Here is a 27,161-nt window from a genome sequence, read left to right as displayed (position 1 = left end):
TGGCTTAGCTTCTGTAAGGAAACAGTTATGCTGTATATACTCTTGAACTATGTTACATTTCTGCTATATTGTAAGCACAGGATAGTTAACTTTAATTTTTTCTCTGGGAACTATTCTTGAACTTTTCTTGAATTGCCACCCTTTAAATAAGTATTAGCTTCACATTTTTTTATTGCTTCTGAGCCTTCTGAATTGAGTTTTAAAACTGCTTTGAACTTTAGTTTTGTCTTGACTTTTTGCAACACCATCAATAAAATAATAAAATATTCACATTAGTAGTAGAGGATTTTGTTGGTACTAAAGCCATATCTTGCCTCAGGCAAATACTAGATCCTTTTGTGTTTACGGATTTTTTTTTTTGGGTTTTCCTACCTGGCAAGGTTGGTGTGCAAATTAATGTGTTTGTTGGTATTCCCTAGGGAGTCAGGGTGGCTTAGAGTGTCAGGAAAGGACCAGGCAGGTAGATTTTCCCCAGCCATCAGCACATACCCCATTCTCCCACCCGGGAATTATCCACACCAGGAAAGTTATAGTAGTGTGGCTGGCTAATTTGTGTTGAACCTTCTGTGCCAGCGATAATCTTGACAAACAATTTAATATATAAGGATGGAATTAGACCATGAGACTCAGATCAAAATCTTGTTGGGGCTGAATCCTAATACACTAACTTCTCCAGAAATGGGTCCAACTGAAAATGCTCTATGAAGAGATTATTGCTAGTGGTGGGTACTGTCACAGAATCATAGGGAACTGCTCTATGCTCATCCAGAGCATTGGTCAGTATTGCCAAATTTGACTGGCAACCAATCTCTGAAGTTTCAGGCAAGATTGCTTCCCACCTGGAGAGTGGTCCCTCGTCATTATCATCATCTGACCCTGCCCAGTTTTAAAATTACATGAGATCAGTGTGTTCAGAATGGTCTGGTGTCTTATGAAACAAGAGGTTAAACATTATTTTTGCTTCTCACATATAGTGCATAAATTATTCCTATAATTCTGAGAACCCCTCTGTAATATCAACATGTAAGTCAAATACTTTGTTTGGATTTTGTGACTTACTTCATTGCAACCCGGATTGTCTACAAGTTGATGACTGCTGGCATGTAGTGGCTGGCCGGCATTGACAGGATTCAAGACCACTTTGTCCCCTATGACCACCTGTAAAAAAAAACATTTAGATGCCCTGGTTGACATGAAACACAGAGAATAAATGCAAAGATGCTGCTCAGTAGTGCTCCCTCCATTGGTATTAGTGCTTTCAGGGTTATTAGAAGGTTACTGAAGTTATATTTTTTTCAGGCCATTAAAATTTTAAGATTGGATTGATATTGCATACGACACACACATAATGAAACAATGGCCAAAACCCTCTTGTATACACTACACAGAGGTTGTATTTCCCTTTTAAGATTCAAACTTGTAGTCCTGGCCATTCTTCATCATCATAGGCATCCTTCAGTCTCGAGAGACTATGGTATCGTGCTCTGCATGGAGGACTTAGAAGAGCGTCTAGTGTGGCTGAGAAGGCCAATTTGAGATTGACAATCCCTTCCACACTGAGGACAAATACAATCTGTGTCCCGTCTAGCTTCCTGATTTTGCTGTTTCGTGATTGCCTCTTTGCCTCAGCCTACTGGGCGAGGGTCTCTTCAAATTGGGAGAGGCCATGATGCACCGCATGCCTCCAGGCTGAGCGCTCAGATGTCAAGGTTTCCCATCTGTTGAGGTCCATTCCTAAAGCCTTCAGATCCCGCTTGCAGATATTCTTGTATCGCAGCTGTGGTCTCCCTCTGGGGTGATTTCCCTGCACTAATTCTCCATACAGGAGATCTTTTGGAATCCGACCATCAGCCATTCTTGCAACATGCCCGAGCCAACGTTGACGTTGCTGTTTCAGTAATGTATACATGCTAAAAATTCCAGCTTGATCTAGGACTACTCTATTTTGAACTTTGTCCTGCCAGGTGATACCAAAAATGCGTTGGAGGCAATGCATATGGAACGTGTTCAGCTTTCTCATCTCTTAAATAAGGTTTTATTGCTAAGACCTGGCTGCCTCTGAGGCAAAAAGTGGCTTTAGATAGTAAAGCAGCTGTAGCTTTTCCTTCACAGAAATAATCTGGTCCCAGTTATGCAACTCCAGTTCTTACCAATCCCAACTAAGTGGCCAATGATGAGGAGGTATAGGAGTTACAGTTCAGAATCACCTGAGCACCTATATGTTTCCCACCCCTGGCTAAGGAACCTGATAACGGAAGTGAAGTCGATTTTTTCCTCTCAGGTGTCCCTATCAGGATTTGTTCCTAACATGTAAACAAGGGGTTAAATTTAATATTGCAGAGGGAATGTAAGATGGATGACAAATGCAAAGTCATGCCTGTAAAAGCCAATGTAAAATGGTTGACTGATGACATGCAGCTGGAACAATCTTAGGTAGTGCTTGTTAACCACTTTCAGCTGCTTTGTCTATTATGATAGGTTGCTCCTACAGTGGCGTCTTGACTTGAGAACTTAATCCGTATTGGAAGGCGGTTCTCAAGTCAAAAAGTCTGTAGGTCAAGTCTCCATTGACCTACAGTGCATTGAAAACCGATTAATCCCGTAACAGGCCGTTTTTGTTCCATTTTGGTTTTTTTCTGGTCTGTAAGTCAATTCTCAGGCTGCAAGTCAAACCTAAATTTTGCGGCCAGAGAAGTCTGTAACTCAAAAAGTCTGTAAGTCAAACCGTCTGTAAGTCAAGGGTCCACTGTACTACATAAGCAGAAGAGTAGGAACCGCACACTGCCACACAGTAGTGAGTCTGGTGGTTTTTACTTCTTTGAATGTCTATGTTGCTATAAGTGATTTATGCACAAGCTATGTATATTATTTATTTATTTATTTATTTATTTATTTATTTATTTATTTATTTATTTATTTATTTATTTATTTATTTATTTAAACTTATATGCCACCCACACTACCCAAAGATCTCGGGGGGGGGCATATAAGTTAAATAAATAATATAATATAATACCATGTATATATTTCTGATCTGCGCTGATATATGAAGTCTGAATATATTATAAGTTCTTATCAAACTCTCTCTCTGTTTTTCCTAAACTCTCTGCATCTTTATTTTGCTTATTAAAAGGGAGGATTTGAAGCTGCCTGATAAGAGAATCTGTTTAACTTGTTATCTTGGGCTCCAAGGTTTCTTTTCACCAACAGAGTGCTCTTGTAGCTTCAATATCCAAACCCTGACTCTAAGCTTCTGCAAAGGCAAACGCCACGTACTTGTTGGGAGTTGGCACCCAGCCAGCAGTCCCCACCTTCCATGATAAGGCAGGTGGCAAGTAGAAAGTGCACAATCTCAGTGTCAGCACACTGTCTCTGAACAACCCTATGGATGACTGCCTGTAGGCAACACAAAGTAAAGGTAAAGATTCCCCTTGACATTTAGTCCAGTCATGTCCTACTCTAGGGAGTGGTGCTCATCCCCGTTTCCAAGCCATAGAGCCAGCATTTGTCCATAGATAGTTTCCGTGGTCACATGGCCAGTGCGACTAGACATGGAACACCGTTACCTTTCCACCAAGGTGGTACCTATTTATCAACTTGCATTTTCACATGCTTTCAAACTGCTAGTTTGGCAGGAGCTGGGACAAAGCGACAGGAGCTCACTCCATCGCTTGGATTCGATCTTACGACTGCTGGTCTTCTGACCTTGCAGCACAGAGGCTTCTGCGGTTTAACCACAGTTGGCAACACTATCCTCCTTTAATTAGCATAAATCCAACTGTCAATCCCAACTAGAGTGGATTCACTGAATCACCTGCTGGAATATGAATGACCGTAACCCATGTAAATCCCATTAATTCACTATTATAGTTGGGGCTAGCATTTGGATTCAGGGCAGTACCAGGCAAAATACATTTTATTCTTCCAGCTTTTAGAACTTATTTTAAATTTACCTGTATCACTTGAAATGCTCAGATAAAGCCTCCTAGTTTATCTTCTTTTTTTCTACACATTTATGGACAGTCTGATGAAGCATGGAATAGACATCTTTTAAATAAACTTTAAAAACAAAAAAGGACTACTCCCTTTAATGGAAAGGTCGCCCTATTAATTGGTTGCTAAAAAGCCATGAAGAAAGTCCCAAGGCACTTAATTAACTGTAGTGTGCCTTTTCATACTGCATTAAATATAAATGTAAATTTTCATTAGTTTCCCAGTTACTTTATGGTTTGGAGCCAAAACCCCTGTTGATTCAGTAAACCAAAAAAAAAAATCTTAATATAGTTATGTTTTGTTAAGTTAACAAAACAACTTTGTGTTTTGCTAGCATTTGAAAGTCAGTGAAGATTTAAATTGCTACTGTTCCAGTCTTTAAAACTGTTCTTTGTTTCCAAAACATTTGTTTCCATAGAAATTCACCTCCCACTCTCTTCAATCCGGCAAAAAAAGGGTAGAGAGAAAAGGAAACAAGTGCGTTATATAAGCTACTATGTATTTAATTAATCACAAGTAAGTAAGCTGGAGATGAATAACTTTTCAATATCGTACGCCATTATTTTTCTCTTGACAGTCCTGCAAACTTACACTATCTCCTATGGAACGCAACTTGTAGAATGGCTGTATATAAAACCAGGAGCCTTCATTGCCAGCCTCATCCAGGGTCACCCTCATAGCATTCTTCTCTAGAAGAGCTGGAAGCCGCTTATTTACCGTTAGGTATTTGTTGCTTTTTAAGTGCAAAAGCTGAAATATAGTGAAACAAAGAAAATGAGAAGGGTCACTAATGACAAGGCTTCATAAAACATTCTTCATTCTATTGTTGTTATGTGCCATATTCATCCAATTACCAATGTAATTCGTTCCTGCTTTAAAAATTCCTGTGCTGTTCACAGCTGGGTTGTAAACAAAGACCATTCCCTTGATAAGGATCAATGGATAACATCCTATAACAATTCTAATTAGTGGGGCTTACTGCACAGCTTGGCACCTTTCCCACATTTCTCCATGGCAGAAGGAATAAGGTCCATAGATAGAGAGAGCTGGATGTGGGGAACTGGAAAGTTCCAAGTGAAAGTCCCCACTGATCCGTGAAATTCACCAGATGACCTTCAGCTAGATATTGTATTCTCTTGAGCTGCCTGACAGAGTTGTTGTAAAAGAGGGCAGAGGGGAGCCATGTACACTACCTTGAACCTGTGAGAGGAAAGGTGAGGTATAACTGTAATGAATCAATGGAAAAATGTCTACATGTATAATACTCTTCCCCTTCAATAGTCCTCTGTTGACCCTCAGTTGTATCATCTACTTTTATTATTGCCACACAGCTTTATTGTTGCTATCCTTTGTTATTTTGTTATTGTATTTAAATCTTAATTTTACTGTTTGCTAGTTGGTAAGGTGGCCAGTTTTTTCACTTTGTTGTAAACTGCCCAGGGCAGTGGCTTTTCACCAAACGGGTGGTATAAAAATTGAATGAACGAATAAATGAATGAATGTAGCTAGCTTGGATAGCTCAATGGTTTAGGAAGCAGAGGTTGGGGGTTCGGTTTCCCACCGTTAATCCCAGAAGAGCCACCCGGTGTGGCCTTTGTGGGCAAGCTGCACAGTCCCAGGGTGTCCCCAGAAGAAGGGGTACTCTCTAACTAGAAAACCCCAAAAAAGATTGTTAGAAGTCAGAAGTGACTTGATGGCACATTATCATCATTATACGTAAATGTCTACAGAAGAGCAGTATCTGGAATTTACTACTTGAGGTGCTTTATAGCAGTGGCTCCCAACCTTGGATTCCCAGATATTCTTGAACTGCAACTCCCAGAAATCCTGGCCATCAGAGATAGTGGTGAACTTCTGGGAGTTACAGTTCAATAACATCTGGGGATCCAATAATGGGAACAATGCTTTAAACAATGTTATTTATCAGTGGAAAAGCATTGTACTAGTACTGCAGTTATCCTTCCTACAGCCCCAAAAATAATATGCTTAAATTTGGTGAGAAGCCAAGACCTCTCAGTACATTTCAGCGCTTGGCAGGGATTTTAGCCTACGTCTCTGAAGTTCAAATCCACACTTCTTGAGCACAGCCACAGCATACCTGAATAACATTGCCGTACTGGATAACTGTACCAAGTAGCTTCTTATTTTCTGTCTCATTCTGCTTCTTTTCCAAATCTGCAGCATGCTAAAGCAAGCATAGAAAAAAGAAATGGGAAAAATTATGTGCTGATAAGTAAAGATAGAAGAAAAAATGCAACAAATTGCTTGACTTTGTGAAAAGATTAATCTGTTCTGTTTTAAGGAATATCATATTGAGTGCAGGGAAGAGGAGACCAGGAATAGTGAGAAGCTGGAGAGATGGAAGAGAAAATATTTGATTTCATAACAGAAGTCAAGGGTACACCATGTAGGACTATGGCATATTTCTATTTACAGTGACAAGCACACTTTAATCCAAAATGTTCCAACCTAACACTGTCTTTTCCAACTTCCTTTTTCTGCTTTTCTAGAAATCTACATTAAAAACAGTAAAATAAAGGAAAACTTCAGAATGATCTTGGCTGTCATCTGGGTGAACAGCATCCACCATCTGCTACTCTCTCAGAAATCTGTATTATGCTAAAGGAGACATACTGTAGTCTTGACCAATCACTGAATCTTCAAAAATATTCAAATAACAATCCAACATCCTTAATTTCCCCAATTTTTATTTCCAACAACATACAGGTACATAAGCAAAGTTGTAAAGATTTCTTTGATTTATCAGATGCATGTACTGTAGCAGCAGCATAAATACCAGATGTGAATATTCTTTCTCATTCCAGTCTTCCCAAAACAGTATCTCTTGTGTACAAGAGGAGGTCTCAGCAGATGTGGGTTAATGTCAGCGTTTGCAGACGCCCAAAAAAGGTATAGAAAACAAATCATTTAAGACGGAAAAACCCTCCAAAACAGCCTTGTAAAAATGTAATTACACATAATACTAACTAACCACAAAGGGAGACCCTTTAGACATTTAGACGGGAGGAAAGGAAGAGATACATGGAATAATTTCTTTTTCTGGACTGAACATTTCCTGGTAAACACTGCAAAGACATTTTAAAATGGATGGAAGTGAAAGCTGTCGATGGATGGAAATGAGCACAGACATTGAGAAATGTTTGTAAAATGCAGTAGAGAAGCCCCCTCTCACAGAAAACTGGAGAAAAACTGGGGGAAAGTCCCAAAACAGGACACTGAGAACTGAACATTCAGCTGGCATGGAATACTGAGTGACTCTTTCCACTTCCATTTTTTAAACAAGTTCTACCTATCTCCAAATTTAGGGATACAGGATGACTTACCAAAAGAATGGAAGGCATAGAAACACACAAACAAAAAGCACACACTCATGAAAGAGATTTTAAAAAAGGAGGAGGAGGGAAACATATTTTAAAAGAATCTTTTCTCTTCAGTCTATTCAGTTGCCAGGGCCTATCTGATGTTTTGCCTGGCAGCAGAGAGATAAGGGGGAAGAACCAACCTAGTTTTCTGCAAAAGGAGGATTCACAGTCTGGGAGAAGCTACTCTCAAGGCCCTCTGTCACGTCCTCACAATGTTCCTGTGGGGATGGGAAAACATGGAGTCGCTCATATTGGGAAATGTGGCCTGGGCCTCAGTCATAATAACCATCACTTTCAAATGGCTCAGTAGCCATTGGAGCTGTTGTAAAGCAAGATGTATAAGCTCCCTGCAACCAGCCAGTCAACAATCTGCCTGCAGCATTTGGGGCCAGCTGAACCTTCCACACTTTCTTCAAAGAAACCCCATATAAAGCACTATAAGGGATGCAACTAAGTCCTGTGTCACTGGGAGCCAGATAAAAATTGAGCCTGAGTAAGAATGGGAAGAGCAGACACACTTGGCTTTTTCTGTGCAAAAGTCTTCTGAGCCTTTGCCAAAACATGATACATCTAGGATCAGGCCTGAATCCAGATATGCTCACAAGATGCAAATCTGAGATTTCAGGCAGAGTACTGTATAATCCCATCCACCACAGGCTGAATCCCTACTCCCTAACTAATCAGTGCTCTTTCTCTTTTTGTCTGGATTAGGCTCTGACTTGCTGTCCTCATCCAGTCCGTTACTGACACTGGGCATCAGTTTAGAATCAAAACAGCTCCCTTGGAGTTCGGAGTGAAGGTGGGAAAGACTGCTGCCTACTGTATATGGCCGGGAGCGGGAGGCAGTGGGCACTTGGAGCCCTGAAGAGAGGCACTACCCGCCCCAAGTTTTGTTGCCATTCCTCAGTTTTTTTTTCTTCCAATGGTTTCCTAGCCAGAACTGGACCTTTCTTCTCCTCCCCTCTGAACATTAAAACTATAAAATGGAACAGGTGTCTTAAATGGCAGGACTCCAGTGCTTTACATTACAGCAACAGAAAGCCTGAGGCTGATGAAGTGTTCTTTTTCCTCCCCCTTCTGAAACTCTTCCCTCTCAGCCTGTGAAATCCCTAAGGAGTACTATAATAAAAGATGTTAAGGATGCTGTTCACTTATCTGCTAATAGTGGGTGGGGGTTAAGGCAAAACCTTGCTGCACCCCTTCGTAGCAGTCATTGTTACTGACAAGATCAGGTGACCGAATGCCTATCAGTTTGGGAGGGAAGCATGGCGCTCACCAAATATGGCAATAGTTTCTACAGACTTAGGATTTCTCAGTATACAAATTTTAGTATCAGGATAATGACAAAGCTGTGGAGGAAACAGTCCAATAAACATTAAGATCGCTAGTATTCCAGGAACCACAAAAGGCTGGATGTCAACTGGCAAAGAAAACTAGCTGGGGAGTGGGGGGAGGAGGAAGACAGTTAGTGCCTTGTCCTGCTTAAGCCTGTAACATGTTACAATATCCTCCAGGAAGATATGGCTGGCCAAGTGAAACTAAGAAAAGAGATCCTCCGGAGTGTATTCCTATATTCCTGTTCACAATATCTCTTTCTGACTTTGTTTCTCTTTCTCCCCCTCTCTCTCAAACATGCACACACAAACACATGATCACAAGTACATCTGGAAACTTCATTCAACTATCACAATTACTGAGTAAGAGCTGTTTGTACAAGTCTCTCTGTCTATTTTATAGTCATCATTACATAGGGATGTAAACTGTGATATGGTTTGTCCTTGCATGATGAATGGGAAAACGTTTAAAAAAATTCCTTGCTGTAAGACAGAGAGATTCTTTGGGTCATTCGTAGAGAAAATGGCCTTATCTGCAAGACAGACTTTTGCTGATAACTCCAAATGTGCAAAATATTAAAAGACATTAACTTCTACCTTGATACATGGACTATAACAAAAGTAGAAGCATGGGATGAGATTATAGTGCTTTAGTGCACTTTCAGTGCAAACGGAGAGAAATGCTAGAAATATGTGCACAATGTATATTCCATGATACCTCTGCTCCTAAGTTTCCTGTTGTCTCACTCTTGCATTGAGGGCAATAATTCTAACAGCAGTCAAAGAATCCATTTCTAAACAGACTAACAAACTTCTTCACATCCCTACCTCCACGCAGATGGACATAACAGATTCTCAAAGTTAATTATACGCTTCAAGTAAAAAAGTGCTTCCTATTATCTATCTAGAATCAAAACTGGAACCAAAACTGATTTTGATTTATAATCTATCACTCTATTATCAGCTTATTCCTCACGAGGAATTTGGTCAATGCTGAACAGCAATAAACAAAATAAATAAGTCGATAAGAATTCCTGTTGTTCCTGTCCTTTAGACATTCTCTGAAGCAAATCTATTTCTAAACTATTTGTGAATAAATATAAAAAACATTAAAGATCTGATGTTTAACTAATTCTGCTTACATACTAGTTTATTTTAAAAGCAGATGTGCCCCCGAGATAAGTAGATGTACCGCTAAATACACCACCAATGTTGTCTTTTTTTATTTCTTTTTCTACTATATGGATAAGAGGTGAAAATAAGGGAAAGAGAATGGAAATGGAAATAGGCCTGCTAGGAAAAGGGGAATAAGGGAAGGCGGGCAGATGTACACACAATAGTTAGCTGCCTGTTCTGAGTCAAGTCCAACACTGTGTCAACAGATAACCACCGGCAGGACAGGATGTTCTTTCCCTCCCCTCCAGAAACCCTCCATGCCACCTAAAAGGTGGCTTCGGAAAGCTTTGCAGCCTTCAGGGGCAGTTTCTGAGTAGATACCAAAGACTGTCTAGAGAAGGCCAATGGTTCCTCCTAGCTTTCCTGAAAGAAACAGTGGTAACAGTAGAAGGACAGTGTCAGATCCCACCCACAACGGAAATCTGGCTGGAAACCAAACAGCTTTCTGGATGCATTCAAACGTTTGTTTGAAAACAGCAAGAACCTGAAACCAGGTATAGTTCCTCAGGAATGTTATTAAATCTGGTGGCTAGACAAGTATCTAAAAGCCGGGATGATGAACACAAGTGCTATGTATAGATCGACTGTGGGCTGGTACCAAGTCTTTGCAACCATTTTAGGAATCATTCCCACATACACAGACATTGGCTGAACTTTTGGGTTGAATATGAGCCCAAATGTTGGCCTAAAGTGCACTATGAAAGAATAAGGAGACTCAACTTTGGAAGAAAGACATCTTTCTCTGGTTACACAATGCATCCCAAGACAAACATTCCTTCTGGGGGTACTGCTGAACGAGCCAGCCAGCTTTCCATGAAAACACACTGAAAATGACTGTACATGAGAGAATGATTCAAGCAATGCCAGGAGGAATATTTGAAATACAAACAATCAAATAGAAATACGTCACTATTTTACTTTGCAACAATGTTTCGCCTGTTGAAGAGAAGACCGAGAATGATATGCTTGCCATCTTCAAAAATTTGAAAGACAGTCACTAGAAGATGGAGCAATCTTTCTGCATTACCCGCATCTCCAAAGCATTAGAACCTTAAGCAGTGGATTAAGGAACTATACGGATTTTCTGGATCCATTTCAATCGGGTTTCAGGCCGGGTTTTGGTACAGAGACTGCCTTGGTCGCCCTGTATGATGACCTTTGCCGGGAGAGAGACAGGGGGAGTGTGACCCTGTTGATACTCCTGGACCTCTCAGCGGCTTTCGACACCATCAACCATGGTGTCCTTCTGGATAGGCTGGCTGGGTTGGGAGTTGGGGGCACCGTTTTACGGTGGTTCCGCTCCTTCCTGGCTGACCGTGTCCAGAGGTTGGTGCTGGGGGACAGTTGCTCTGCCCCATGGCAGTTATGTCATGGGGTTCCTCAGGGCTCAATACTGTCCCCCATGCTGTTCAACATCTACATGAAACCGCTGGGAGAGGTCATCAGGAGGTTTGGGCTGAGGAGTCAGCAATATGCTGATGACACTCAGCTCTACCTCTCGTTTTCCACCAATCCAGGTGAGGCGGTTTCTGTGCTGAACTCGTGTCTGGACCTGATAATGGACTGGATGAGGGTTAATAAATTGAAACTCAATCCAGACAAGATGGAAGTGCTGTTAGTGGGTGCTTCGCCGGACAGGTTGGAGGGCCATTTCCCTGTCCTGAATGGGGTTACACTCCCCCTAAGGGACAGGGTCCGCAGCTTGGGGGTGCTCCTGGACCCCAGTCTAACCTTGGAAGCTCAGGTGGACTCGGTGGCCAGGGGCGCCTTCCTTCAGCTGCGGAAATTATACCAGCTACGGCCCTACCTGGACGAGCGGAGTCTCATGACAGTTACACACGCACTGGTAACATCTCGTATTGATTATTGCAATGCGCTCTACGTGGGGCTGCCTTTGAAGACGGTCCGGCGACTGCAACTGGTCCAGAATCGAGCTGCGCGGCTGGTGAGTGGTGGGGCCGCCAGAGAGCACATCAAGCCGATTCTGTACAATTTACACTGGTTACCAGTTGCTATCCGGGCCCAATTCAAAGTGCTTGTTTTGACATATAAAGCCCTAAGCGGATTGGGCCCTGGATACTTGAAGGACCGCCTCCTTCCATATGAGCCTACCCGGCTATTAAGATCTAGCCAGGGGGCCCTTTTGAAAGAGCCATCCCTCAAGGAGGTAAGAGGGATGGCTTGTAGACAAAGGGCCTTCTCGGCAGCTGCCCCCAGACTATGGAACGCCCTCCCAACTGAAATTCGCCTGGCGCCAACACTGATGATATTTCGGCGCCAGGTCAAAACCTTCCTGTTCCAGAAGGATTTTAATTGAAATAACATTAACTGTGGGTCTTGATGATGGCAATTTAAATTTTAATTGGTATTTTAATCGTATTTTAATCATTGTATATTTTATTGTGTTGAATTTTAATTGTTGTAAGCCGCCCAGAGACCTTTGGGTAGAGTGGGCGGCATATAAATTAATTAAATAAATTAAATAAATAAATAAATTACAAGAAGGATTTCAACAAAACTACTACTTCAGAAGCTGATAGATTCTCTTTGTAGCAATTTTTGATAGATAGGGGCCAGATTGTTCTCTGTCCACGATCTTCAATGCTGAGTTTCATACACTGTTCGAGTGTTAGGACTTATTGACCGTAGGAGCCCCTACCAACTCATTAATTCTATGATTTGCCATATGAGCTATTATGGTATATTTGTTTGTTTGTTTGCAATAATGATCATCCATACTATGGTATTCCTAACTGGGGGAAAAATTAGTTCATTTGAAATGTGATGTTGGAGGATAATTTTACAGATACCATGAACTTCCAGAAGGACAAAAAAGGGGGTCCTACTCTCTCTAGAAATAAAAATGACTAAACTAATGCTATCATTCTTTGCACGCATCACAGAAAGTAGAGAAGGTTCATTGGAAAAGACAATAATGGGGGAAAGTTGAAGGCAGCAGGAAAAGAGAAGATGAAATATGAGAGAGACTGGATCAATAAAGGAAGCCATGATCCTGAATTTGTAGGAATGGGGAGCAGGGCAACACATTTCAAAGCAGGGTGGATTAAAATCAATTATTAAAATAAAAACAAAAATAAAAACATCAATTTTTAAATTTTAAATCATTTTTATTTTAACAAAATGCTTTTGAAAGAAAAATCTATCTAACAATAGTTTTTTTATTTAAGATACATGAAAGTTCAAAGGTTATTCAGCATGAAATAGAGCATGAGGCTGTATATTCCTGCAATATTTACATATTTGGTAAATTAATTCAATTAATCCAAGTTATCCAAGACAACTTTTTCATAGTAAAAATGGTATAAAATAAACAAAGTTCAGGAAAAGACCTTAAACCCATTGCTCTTCTTAAAATCTATATACAAACAATGAACACATTACAGTAGGCCCATTGTATCCATGAGGAATCGGTTCTGAGCCTCCCTGCAGATGCTGAAAAATGCAGATGTAGCAAACGCAATACATTGCAGGTCTCTAGATCTACCTACTGGCACTTTCTGGTAAATACAGAGTGGGAATACATATAAATACTATTTGGGGGGGGGGGTTTAGCATTTTAAGACAGCGGATAAGTGAATCAGTGGATTCTGATCCTGCGGATAGAGGGTTCTTACTGTACCTTAAATGCTAGGTTTCAAGACAGTTTGGAAGGTGGTTTTTTAAAATGGTTTAATCACTTCACTTAATAAACATCGACATAAATATTTAAGCAGATGCAAGATTATGTATTCTATACAATGTTATTGTTTTAGTTAAATAAAGCAATTTAAGTACGTCTCCAAATATGAGTGATTAGCCTATTAAACTAAACTCAGTTCTGATATAGCTGTTTTACTAATCTGACAGGTTATTATTCTATATATGAAATTTTCATCTGATTGCAAATATTAAAGATTATAACTACCAGCAAGAACATGACTTTACATTTAAAAATCATGATTTAAATTGAGTCTTACTTTAAACTGACTTGATTTAAATAAAATCCACCTTGTTTCAAAGGTAACTAAATCATATGATCGCTATAAGATAGCTGGAAGCAACTTCTGGCCACATGAGAGAATGACATTTGCTGGAGAGTGTCAGCAAGCAGGCAGGCAAGTACCTGTGGACTTCACATAGACATCTGATTATCCACTGTGTTAACAGAATGCTGCAGTATTGTCTGATCCAGCATGGCTCTTCATACATTCTTACATTTAATTCCTTGTAAACAATCTGCCAAGTTTTAAAAACTTACCCAGCTGTTAAGCATCCAATATAAGCAAAGAAAATGGCATAATGATTTGCATGCAGAAAGCTTTTAAACAAGATAACTCTTTGCTGCTCAATAATTTCAGGTAATGACCACTAGGTGTCAGCTTTTCAAAAGGTGCATCGATTTTTGATGAGGATCAAAAACTGAAGCGTCCCAGATTCCTAAATCCCTTAAATGGTATTAGCTTAAAATAACCTGACCCTTAGCATCGTTTGATCTACAGCAGAAGATCTTGAATTTCATCAACGGAAACAAAAAGAGCTAAAATGCAAATGATTAAATACCAGATAAACCAGGTGGACACAAAAGTACTGTAATAAGACAGGAAACTGCCTTTAAATTATTCAAATTGTCAGCGGACAATCCACACTCAGCTCTTTATGGGAACGGAGCCACAGCTATGCCAATAAAAGTACGGAATACTTCTTTCTTCTCAGGAGCCATGATCGTGGTCCAAAGAAGTTGCAAGGTTATCAGTGCAGCAAAAACAACAAAAATGTCGCTACCCGTTATAGACGAAAACGTGTGCTACAATCTGTAATGCAGACACACATGCTTCAGTGGTGCACCAAAGGCAGTTTCCTTGAGATTTTCTTCTCTATTTATTTCATCTTCTTTCCAGAAATGACTTTTTTATACTCCTGTATGTTGCAGTTTGGGAGTTTAACAAAACAAATATAGAGAGATAAAAACTGAAATCTGTATCTATATAGGACAGAAGGAGATATGGTCAGACATGAAATAGAGTGTCACGGGGGCGGGGGGGGGGGGAGGGAGAAAAACAGGATGTTAATTGTTCCAAAACTGTTTCTCACGCTGGAAAGCCTGAGTGGCTTGGGTGACTGCTATCCTAATCCTGAAGGACATCTCTGTTCGGTGGTGTCACACTCCTCTTGAATACGTTTCAGTGCAGATTCAGTCTTGACTGTAGATGCTGTTTTGCGTATGTGTCAGGACTAGGAATGTACAGTATTTTTAGCATTAGAAACACTGTGTCAACTGCACCTATTATCAAAGATTTCTGATTTTGCTACATTGACACATGCCTCAGTCACATCCAAGTTGGATTATTACAATACACGTCATGTGATTCTGCCTTTGAGAAGTGTTTAGAAAATCAACCACAAAAGCTGCAGCTAGATTGTTGACCAGGGCTGTGTACAGGGTTGTCCTGTCGGCAGAGAAATACAGGCATGGCCAAAAATCCTGGCACCCTTGCAATTCTGTCAGAAAATGCAAGCTTTCTCTCAGAAAATTGTTGCAGTTGCAAATGTTTTGGTGCTCACATGTTCATTTCTTTGGTTTGTGTTGGAACAACACAAAAAAACAGAGAAGAAAAGTCAAATCTGATACAATTCCACACAGAAACCCAAAAATACACTGGCCAAAATTATTGGCACCCTTAACTTAATATGTGGTAGCACCCCCTTTGGAAAAAATAACTGGAATCAATCGCTTCCTGAAACCATGAATGAGTTTCTTACACTTCTCTACTGGAATTTTGGACCACTCTTCTTTTGCAAACTGTTCCAGGGCCTTCAGATTTGAAGGATGCCTTCTCCCAACTGCTGTTTGGAGATCTTTCCACAGGTATTCTATGGGATTCAGATCTGGACCCATTGCTGGCCATTTCAGAACTCTCCAGCGCTTTATTTGTAACTATTTCTGAGTGCTTTTTGAAGTGTGTTTCGGGTCATTGTTCTGCTGGAAGACCCATGACCTCTGGTGGAGATGTAGCTTTCTGACACTGGCCACTATGTTGCACCCCAAAATTCTTTGGTACTCATCAGATTACATGATACCGTTCACACAGTCAAGGCATCCAGTGCCAGAAGCAGCAAAGCAACCCCAAAACATCTTTGAACCTCCACCATGTTCGACTGTAGGGACTGTGTTCTCTTCTTTGAATGCCTCATTTCTTTTTCTGTAAACAGTATCATGATGTCCTTGACCAAAAAGCTCTACTTTTGTCTCATCTATCCACAGTACGTTCTCCCAGGACTGTGGTTTTGTCACATAAGTTTTGGCATACCCCAGTCTTGCTTTTTTATGCCTTTGTCAGCAGTGGTGTCCTCCTGGATCTCCTATAACAGCATCCACGGATAGTGACGGATAGTGAGAGCTGACACTGTTATACTCTGTGTCTGCAGATCAGCTTGAATTCGTTTGAAAGTTAATCTGGATTATGTATCCACTATTCAAACAATTGTAATTTTTTCAGGAATTTTGCTCTTCTGTCCACGTCCAAGGAGGTTAGCTACAATGCTATGGGCTGTAAACCTCCTGATGATATTGCACACAGTGCACACAGGAACATTAAGATCTCTGGAGATGGACTTGTAGCCGTGAGATTGTTGATGTTTTTCCACATTTTTTTCTCTCAAATCCACAGACAACTCTTTACACTTCATTCTTTTCTCCATGCTCAATGTCACACACAACACAAAGGTTGAGTCAACTTTTCTCCATCTGAACTGGTTGCAAGTGTGATTACTGTATTGCCCACACCTCTTACTTGGGACAAGTGTGTCTAAATACAAATTAAAGGAGCATCACATGGTTGAAAAGCAATGATTTCTTACAATTTAGACAAGGTGCCAATAATTTTGAGCAGTGCATTTTTGGGTTTCTGTGTGGGATTGTATCAGATTTGACTTTTCTTCTCTGTTTTTTTTTTGTATGTTGTTCCAATGCAAACCGAAGAAATGAACATGTGAGTACCAAAACATTTGCAACTGCAACAATTTTCAGAGAGAAGGGTTTCATTTTCTGACAGAATTGCAAGAGTGCCAATATTTTTGACCATGACCGTAGTTTTTATTCATGCAAGCCTTTATAGTATCATTTGCTGACGGGGGCTTTGATAAGTGGGAGGCAGTGCTTTCTTGTTATTGATGCATTCTAATTGTTATAAATCTATTGTATATCTAAATCTTTTTGCCATATCAGACCTAAACTTTCTAGTTAGATTTTACAATTGCTATCTTCCTTGAGTATCATTTGGTAGAAGAAATGCATAGTATAAATTAGATTAATTGATCTTTCCTTCCAACAAAACACAACTGGGTAAAAACGCTAGTATACATTGGCTATGCTTTTAGGTCTTTCTGGATGACAGCTTACGTCTAAAAAACATGTGCTTAAGGGGGGGGAATTGGACACTTGACTGCATTTTTAAATATGGGCCGAGATCCAAATACTTGCTCAGGCTTGCCCTGTTTTTTTCCTCTCCACTCTTGTTTTCTTTGAATAGCCCAGGCCATATCAAACTTTTTTTCCCCTTAATAATACCTCAGAACTGCAGAGTTGGAAGGAATCCTATGGATCATGAAGTCTAGCCCCTCTAAAGGAGTCACAGGGGGAAATCAAACTCCCAGCCTTTTGAGCTACTGTTCAGTTTCTAAAGTCATGAAATACGTATTGTAGTCTCCTTGAGTTTACTCTCTGAAAAGTATATTTCCTTCCTGTAATGCAGCTACAGTAATAGAGATCGAGAAGCATTAAGTGAAAGTGTTCTTTTTAACTTGGGTGGACAGACCGAACATATAACGTCAACCCACTGGTAATTATATCCAAAGAATAAAATTAAGAGACAATATATTTGGCCATTATATACTTTGCTGGTTCTTTGGATTAACACTGACACATTCTTTTTCTAGAGAAATTTAACATATAGTCCAGTGAACATTTACATATCCCAAAAATTTGAAACATAAATTGTGACTACACTACAACTGTTGTTGTTATGTGCTATCAAGTTGGAACTGACTTACAGAGATCCTAGTAGGGCTTTTAAAGGTAAGCGAGATATTTAAGGAGTGGCTTTACCAGTTCCACATCCAAAGTGACTCCATAGCTTAGGAGGGATTTGAACCCAGGCCTCCTAAATCCTAGTCCATCACTCTATCCATTACACCACACTGGGTATACCATAAGAGAACTACAGAGATTTATTTTTAACAGACAATATTGCATTACACACTAAATATTTTTTTTTAAAAAAATCCTAGCAATTGAACATCAACAAGTGCAGCAAGACAACTCAGATGTAAATCTCATTGATTTTCTTCCAGGCAAGTGATTACAGGACTGCAGATTCAGTTGTCGCACAACAAGAACAGAATTAAGACAAGGGGAAGCTCTAATTTTGTATGTATTTTTCCTGGAAAGGAATCACTTTTTCTAATGGAGCAAAAAACCCCAGCATTGTTTGTTAAAAAATATAATAGTCTCAGCTTGATGATTCCCCTCTGTGCAAAATAACAAGTGTTTTCTCTGATTTCTGTATCACATAAAAAAGCAAACGACATATTGTAATAATGGGAAAATTTAAAAAGAATGGTTTTAGGTGCGAGATTCTATTTTTAATGCAAAGTAGAAAGATCTATTCAAGTTTTTTTTTGACAACCAAAGTAACGTAGCTTCCTTTCAGAATTCTCAATATTTATTTATAATAGTATATTTTTGTAACAACAAATGCACTCAATGAACGAAGACAATATGACTTCTTAAAGAAGCTGATCCAGACACAGTCAACCTATTAAACAAGCTCCCGAAGTGTAGGGTCTTCATAAGGAAATATCTTTGAAAGTTACTCTTATTCCTTTAATGACTCAGGGGTGCTAGTCTCTTCCCACACACAATCTATTCAAGGCTCCTGCCTCTCCCATCCATGCTGTCAGTTTCTTGTACACTCCAATAAATTTAACTAGGTTGCTGTTACTGGGGGGGGTGGGGGTGGGGAATCTGTTTCAGTTTTCTCACCTTTGCACCGGGATACATTTGCCTGACAAACCCCGTAGGCATTAAAAATACAAGTGAGGGGATTGTAGACCACGTGACTTAGCTCTGTCCTCATCCCATTCTTGAGCAATTAATTCTGCTGTCATGAAAAGGGGAGTCACACCTCTTTCATGTGAGGAAGAGAACTATGCACACATTTCTTAAGAGTTGCTGATCACTTAAGCAGATTTTAGAACTACCACATACAGCCTAAAAGCTCCTGTCTATCTTAAGTGGTCTCCTTCTCTCTTTCTCCCTCTGTAACACCCACAAAAACACACCCACAGCTTCTTCTAGCTTCTTCTATTGCAGCTCCATCACCCTCCTTCTATTGCAATGTCCGAGTAATGTGCAGGCCGACTACCAAGCAGCAGAAAGTATTAGGCCACAGGAAAGGGAGCAAAATGAACCAACGACAGCTGTTGGTTCTTCATCTCCCCTTCCCAGAGAAACAGAAATTACCGTATTTTTCGCTCCATAAGACGCACCTTTCCATAAGACACACCAATTTTTTAGGAGAAGAAAACAGGAAAATATAATCTGTTTTCTTCACTCCATAAGACGCACAGACTTTCCACCCCCCTGTTTTGTGGGGAAAAAGTGCGTCTTATGGTGCGAAAAATACAGTAACACTATGTCACAACTCTGTATTGCTCTTTCTGCTTCTACTGCCGACACTTCTACAACAATGTTTTTTCAAAGTGCTTGACCATCTTTGCAGTGTTCAGATGCACTGTTATTTCCATTTTACAAAACGAGACCACCCAATACCATCCAAATAAACAAAATGAGTAAACACAAAGACAGTGGGAGTCCCAGAAAAATATATCATTCCTAAAACACCATACAAGAGAATGTTACCCTATCATTTAGAACAGAGTGCATAGATGTGTAAATGTACACACATGTTACGTGGCTAAAAATGAAGCAAGACTTGACATACACAACTATTAAGCTTAGCATTCATACTCACGTGTAACTTGTTGAGTAACACAGCATCGGTTGTACTGTTGGCTCCTGGTTTAGCCGCTTTCCAAAACTGCTTCTGTGCAGAGTAGCGATTCATGGGGCATAATTTAAAGAGGCAATCTGTAACAAGACATAAAAATGAGATCATTTTAGCTAGATTATTTATGGAAGAACTAAGAATAATTTCAAAAAGAACTGTGTTCACAATTTTGATATTTAAAAAAAAAACAGCAAAATTTAAAACAACATTAAATAAAGACAGGTTTTGTCCAACTGCTGACAATAAAAGATACACATTTTCCCTTAAGACAATTACATGGCATCATTATATTAGATTTGGTAGAAGCTTTGCTATTCTCAAGCTGGCTTTGGCATTTTTCTGACAGAAGTTAGTCTAACCACCATTAGTCTAATGGTGGTCTAACCACCATTGGACTAACTATCCAGTGTGATGTAGTGGACACAGTGGAAGGTTAGGGCTCAGGAGATCTAGGCCTGAATCCCTTGTTTAGCCATCAAAATTCACTGCGTATGTGACATCCTTAAAACCAATCTTTAAATATCTCACTTACCTTGAAAACCCTACTAGTGTTCATGTAAGTTGGTTCCAACTTGGCAAAACATAGCACACATACCAAGCTTACCAAGTAGTGGCATTTGACTGTAAATTTGCAAATATCAGATTTATTCATATATAATCAGGGTATAAAAATTAATTGCTATTCAGGCTTAATTATTCTTCTAATACAAGAAAAAAATGCTTAGATTTGGCATGGTAAAATACGTATTTGGGGGAGAAAACGATTTCTCAATTTTTTTTTTTTAAATATCTTATGTCCTTTAGTGTTGGGAGGGCTGGCAGCAGGCTTAGGCTTAGGCTCCAACAGCTTCCCCCTCAAAAGCAAATATTTAGAAAAATTGTTGGCTGCAGAAGGATGCAAAGGATATATTTTCTTTTCATTTTTTTTCTTTTCACTTTTTCTGGTAAGGAAAAACTCACTCTGGTAACCTTCACAATACATAACCACTACATTAAACTTTTTAAATTAGCTTCACGTTTTCTGGTAAGGAAAAACTCACTCTGGTAACCTTCACAATACATAACCACTACAGTACATTAAACTTTTTAAATTAGCTTCTTTGGCCACACCCCTTTATTTGGGAGTATAGCCTTTCATCTGATGGAAAATCTGAAAAATGGCTCTTGATTCCACTGATATTACCCATTCCTGTTTTAAAGACACTGAATCACAATTTTATGGTTCACACATTACCTCAGAGACACATTTTCTGCCGTGAGTTCTGTTTTTATTGGCTGGAATCGAGAAGTACTCAAATTCAACAAACAAATTGCAAGATAGTCTGCAAGTACAGTGGTGCCTCGCATAGCGAACGCTTCGCTATGCGATGAAACCGCACAACGAGGGGTCCCGGGCCATCGCTGGAGCGTTCGCTCAGCGATGGCCCCTATGGGCTTTTTTCGCTATGCGATGATCGCGCGGACGCGATCAAAACATAGCGAACAGCTGATCGGCGGTTCCAAAATGGCCGCATCTAAAACAAAATGGCGACCGCTGTTTTGCCTCGCTAACGAGGCATCCAAAATGGCCACCGCAATGGAGGAAACTCGCAGAACGGTGAGTTTTAAGTCCATAGGAACGTATTAAATCAGTTTTAATACGTTCCTATGGGCTTTTTTATTTCACTTAACGATGGATTCGCTGAGCGAGGGTTAATACGAAACGGATTAACCTCGCTAAGCGAGGCACCACTGTATATTTAAGAAGACTATTCAAGTTCATTCCAAGGAGCACTCTGTGTTTCATTTTCACTGAATTCTTCCTTCAATCTTTGATGAAACAGTATGCATTGATGACACTGAACTTGTGGGAAGCAAATATCTCAGGCAGTCATCTCGTCTCAAGAAAATACACCACCACACACATTAAGAATTTAAAAAAGAAAACCACATGTTTACAGCTCGAGAGATCTGATATGGTACCATGAATTAGATCTGCACATCTGTTGATCCAACTGCTGGCCAATAAGTCATGAGGCCTGGTTATTGGACAGTTAACCACAACTAACCAGTAGGTGGCCCCCTGCTGTCTGTGACAAAGGCAACCGAGGCTTAGAATCCTAGAATAGCGAATAGTGAAGTTGGAAGGGACCTGTAAGGCCATCAAGTCCAACCCCCTGCTCAATACAGGAATACAAACCAAAGGATATCTGTCAGGTGATTGTCTAAGTTTCTCTTGAATGCCTCCAGCATTGGAGCACTCACCTCCTCTCGAGATAATTGATTCTACTGCCATACTGCTCCAACAGTTAGGAAGTTTTTCCTGAACTTCCAGTTAGGAAGTTTTTCCAAAATCTGGCTTCCTGTAATTTGTTCCCATTGTTGCATGTCCTGCACTTTGGGAGGACTGAGAACAGATCCAGCCCCTCTTCTGTATGACAGCCTTTCAAGTATTTGAAAAGTGTTATCGTATCACCCCTGTTTTCTTTTCTCAGGGCTAAACATGCGCAGTTCTTTCAATCTTTCCTCATATGTAAAGGTAAAGGTAAAGGTTCCCCTTGACAATTTTTGTCCAGTCATGTTCGACTCTAGGGGGCGGAGCTCATCCCCGTTTCCAAGCCATAGAGCCAGTATTTGTCTGAAGACAATCTTCCGTGGTCACATGGCCAGTGCGACTTAGACACGGAACGCTGTTACCTTCCCACCGAGGTGGTCCCTATTTATCTACTTGCATTTGCATGCTTTCGAACCGCTAGGTTGGCAGGAGCTGGGACAAGCGACAGGAGCTCACTCCATCGCGTGGATTCAATGTTACAACTGCTTGGTCTTCTGACCCTGCAGCACAGGCTTCTGCGGTTTAGCCCACAGCGCCACCATGTCCCTCTTTCCTCATATGTAGTGCTTGGTAAATACTAGTATTTTAGATTTTCCATAATTAATTTTCAGTTTTTCTTGTGCTGCTAGTTAAAAGCTTTCAGCAGCCTCCTTAGCTCTTGTTGTGTTTGTGATAACAAAATAGTGCCATATAATTCTATGAGATACAAACTTAATAACAACAAAAGAAGCTGCCTTCCTTACAAGATGAACTGCTGTGTATGTATCAAAGTTGCTATTCATGCTTCTCTTCCATGATCACTTTGGATTTATTTACTGTTCAAGTAGCTCTCTTAGCTCTGACATGTTCTTCTTACAGCATATAGCCAGCACAAATAAAATCTGGCTGAGAGCATGAATCGCCATCTTCAAGCGCATAAATCATGGTGCATATACAATGTATTTCAAGGCACACAGATCAATAGATTTAACAACTAACTGGTGTCATGCTAAAAAAGAATCCTTAACAGGACTGCTGTGTGTGGTTCATGGAACTACATAAAGTGTTTGGTTCATGGAATTATGTGAAAGCTTTGCACTTCATTGTCAGCTTTTATTATATAACATAGTGGCTGAAATCCTGTTGCTCAGTGTAATAAGTTGCAACTAAAATAGGCCCACTGAATCAGTGGGGATTTGGCGAATCAACTCCTCCATGAGTTCCATTAATTCAAATAGGCTTATTCTATGCGCAAATTAATTTAGCATAGTAAGTCACAGCTAGAGTAGGACCATTTGAATCAATGGGCAAGTCTCTGGACAAAAACAAAATGCCTGGATTTCCCTTGTTGCTTCGCTCTTGCTTTGCTTGTCACTTACAAGCAGAAGCGGCCTCGCTCAGGAGGACATTTAGTCCTTATATTCATGTGGCTTAGCAACACAAAAGAGAGGAGAGTACAGTTAAGTGGTGAAGCAGATGGTGACCTTCCATGGGCCGGTTATGGACCTTAGGTTGCCAGTCACTGATCCTCACCTGACACTGTCATTGTGGCATGAACTAAAGCTATTCATGTTCGGCAAGGTTCAGCTGAGATGATATTAAGTAAAATGTGTTTCATCAAGTTCAAAGTGCTCCTTACACCAACAACTTGGGAATCCACAGTTGGGGTTGATGGGGGTGGGGTGAGAAGAGGAAAAGACAGAACTCAGTGCACCTAATTTCCACCTCATTGGTTGCTAAGCAACTGATAATGCAAAAATTAAACCAAGCACTTTCAAAATTGAATGTTCCAAGCAACCATTAGAACTTCAAGCTGCCAGAAATGTGAAAAATGGAACAGCTGTTTCAAGTGCCTCTTTGTAATTATGCAGAAATAAAACCTCAGCCTGTTGTTATGTAATAATGATAGATAATGCAGTGTTATATACAGCGGCCTAATGTATTTACAGTCTGCCGTTATCATTGTACAGGAGTAAAGAAATGGGACGACATTAAGTTAACAAGAAAAACTCACTTCAAGACTTCTTAATGTAGCCAGTAGAGCTGAGAAAAGTTACCTTTTTTTTTTGGACCTTAAACTCCCAGAACTTTCAGGCAACGGGCAATTGGCCATGCTGGCTGACTGGGGGATTTTCTGGAATTTTATTCCCCCCAAAAGGGCCTTCTTTATGCTCTGATATCCAGGACAAGATCACTGGTGAAAACTAGTGGACCTGCTATCCCAGTTTCTTCAGGGGAAGATGCCTTGGTATCTAGCAGGCCTCACAGTCAAACGAGTCACCTTACTGCACCAAAAGACTGGCAATTATTTACGTTTGCACAAAGCCACCCAAGCCACACAGTTACTACTCTATACCCATGTCAGAAATGTAGTCTAATTGAGAAAAGGGACTCTTGGGAGCCTTTAACAACCCCACAGGCTAGAACTTGGTGCATAAAATGGTTAGTTTTGGACCTGAACAGACAATAGCTTGTGCCCTCTTTAGAGCATAAGCCTAAGCTTCTCCCTGCTCCAGCAGATCCCTGTGTTGTGAAACCAATTCTGCAATGGTCTGTGCAACAAATGTCACACCAGTGTGAGATTGGGCAAGCAATGGAGCGGGGAATGCTTGCAGTGTCACTCTTGTGCAGCTAAAATACCATCAGCCAAAAGCATAATATAGATGCATTGGTTCTAGTACAGAAATATTTGTGAGATGGTATTCAAAAACATAGGACACAGGAGTCAGGCATTCTCGGATCCAAGAAATCAGTATTTAGCCATGCTTAGCTTTAACTTGGACAAAGGCGGTAATGCGATATCGCAGTCTGTATTTATTAGTGCTGCAAAACAGACTCCAGCTAGGCATCTGTCAAAGTAAACATGGGCACAGAGCAATATATAATTTGTGGTACTTACTGACTGAAATTGTGTCAGTTATGTATACAAAGTACTGTACGTCTTTGAAGTCAGCAAAGTGCCAAGCTGCACTGCAATCCAACTACCACCACCACTTGACAGTAAACCCAGCAGATTCCTAGCCCTAGGAGACTGGGGTGAGAAGTAAGGACCGTGCAGGTAAACAACTTAACTATGCAATGGCAGCAGGTGAAGGCATGCCGTGCAATGAAAAGAGTCACACCAGCCCAGAGAAATGGATAGTGAAGGTGGTGCACTGTGAGGTTTGAGGGAAAGACACACACACACACACACACACACACACACACACACACACACACACACACACACCCTCCCCAGACACTTCACTGTCCACCCTCCTAGGGTAGTTCTATAAATCAAGACCAAAAAAAAAGAAAGATTAACAGAAGTGGGAAATGCAACAGGGTGAAAATTTCAAGGTTTTGGCTCTCCAAACACTAATGTTCTGCATTTACATCAAGACCATTTGCTGGGATGACTGACAGCCGTGACTAAGATCCTAGGCTACACTTCAGGCTCTTATTTTAGTACTGCAAATTGTAATCAACATGCCAGCCATCAAGACTCTTCCTTTCCGCCTGGAGGGAAAATGTGCTCCTGCACTGCCAGCAACAAGCAAGCGGCACTTCCAGATATTTAATGATGCGCCAACCCAAAGAATCAGAAAGCAAAAGCATATCCTAGACAAGTGGCACCCAGCTTTCTAAGTAAGTTAAGCAGCTTCATGTTCTAAAGAAAATATTCCTACGACTTCCTTTGAGACTGACTTTTCCTCCCTTTTTCTGTGTATTTCTTATTCAAGCCAGCTGGTTAGGAGCATTACAATGTCATGTTAACAAAAAGGGAGGGAGACAACCTCCTACTATGCTGATATATACAGTGGTGCCTCGCTTAACGGGTGCTCCATTTAGCGATGAAATCGCTTAGCAATGACTTTTTTGGAGTGTTTTTGCACTTCGTTTAGTGATGGGCGATTTTTGCTTAGCGATGGTTGGGACCATGCTTTGCATAGCGATTAAATTTTGGGTCCCCTGTTTCGCTTAACGATGGTTTAAAAAGCCTCATGTTTGCTGTTTTTTAAATGTTTTTCTGTTATTTATAAAGTTAAAGTTTACTGTTTAAAATGTTTGAAATCATAAAGTGCACTTAATAAATCCTTTGTTAACCAAATTTGACTTTGTTCTGACTCTTTTTTAATTTGTTGTTGTATTTTTCCTCCATTGAGATTTATTTATTTATTTATTTATTTATTTGATTTTTACCCCGCCCCTCTAGACCATGTCTACTCGGGGCGGCTTCAATGCATTTCAATTGGGGAACTGCGTTTCGCTTAGCGATGTTTCCTATGGCGATTTTCGCTTAAGGACGGCAATTCGTTCCTATTGGAACGGATTATCCGGTTTTCAATGCATTTCAATGGAAAACCGCGTTTCACTTAGCGATGAAATCGCTTAGCAGCAATTTTTTCGGAACGAATTAACATCGCTAAGCGAGGCGCCACTGTATACGGATTTAAGTAAAGATGGCAGTGATAGGTGAGTCATGGGGCTGACACTGGTTATAGGCAGCAGAAGGTTGGCACCTTCGGTTTTGCTCAGATACCTATGTTTTATCATGATGCTCTCTCATACTCACCAGGCAAACTAACAATTAGTAGTGAGTTTGAGAGTTCCTTACATTGAAGCTAATTTTAAATGTGGCTTCAATGTATGCAAAACACTGAGCATATGAATATGATCACGCTGGATAATAACTTTTAATGTATTGTCAACCATGGGGCACAATACAAGCTGAAATAATAAACAGTAAATAAAATGTATTATTTTATGAGCATAGAGAGCCAGAATAAGCACTGTAGTGCAACATCCGGCCCAAGAGGAATAAGGGGGTTGCAATGGTGGAGAGATGGGACTGTGCCATGACATTTAAGAAGATTTAACAAGACACTGAAATGAACAAAGTTTGGAACAGTATTCTTTTTATCTGTTTAATCAC

At 40.3% G+C, this 27,161-nt stretch overlaps 1 protein-coding gene across 1 annotated transcript in view; it reads right to left on the bottom strand.

Moving 5' to 3' along the window:
- ITPR1 (inositol 1,4,5-trisphosphate receptor type 1) overlaps positions 1 to 27,161 on the bottom strand; it is a 272,527-nt gene that overhangs the window by 169,703 nt on the left and 75,663 nt on the right. Inside the window, exons 4-7 of the mRNA XM_072989461.2 lie at positions 19,918 to 20,033; positions 6,092 to 6,178; positions 4,585 to 4,743; positions 1,060 to 1,158 (exon numbers count right to left, since the gene is read on the bottom strand). Coding sequence (XP_072845562.2) covers positions 1,060 to 1,158; positions 4,585 to 4,743; positions 6,092 to 6,178; positions 19,918 to 20,033 — 461 coding nt within the window. The remainder of the gene's footprint in view (positions 1 to 1,059; positions 1,159 to 4,584; positions 4,744 to 6,091; positions 6,179 to 19,917; positions 20,034 to 27,161) is intronic.

The sequence above is a fragment of the Pogona vitticeps genome, chromosome 2, assembly GCF_051106095.1.
Source record: "Pogona vitticeps strain Pit_001003342236 chromosome 2, PviZW2.1, whole genome shotgun sequence".
Classification (NCBI taxonomy): Eukaryota; Metazoa; Chordata; class Lepidosauria; order Squamata; family Agamidae; genus Pogona; species Pogona vitticeps.
This window is presented reverse-complemented; position numbering and strand designations above follow the sequence as displayed.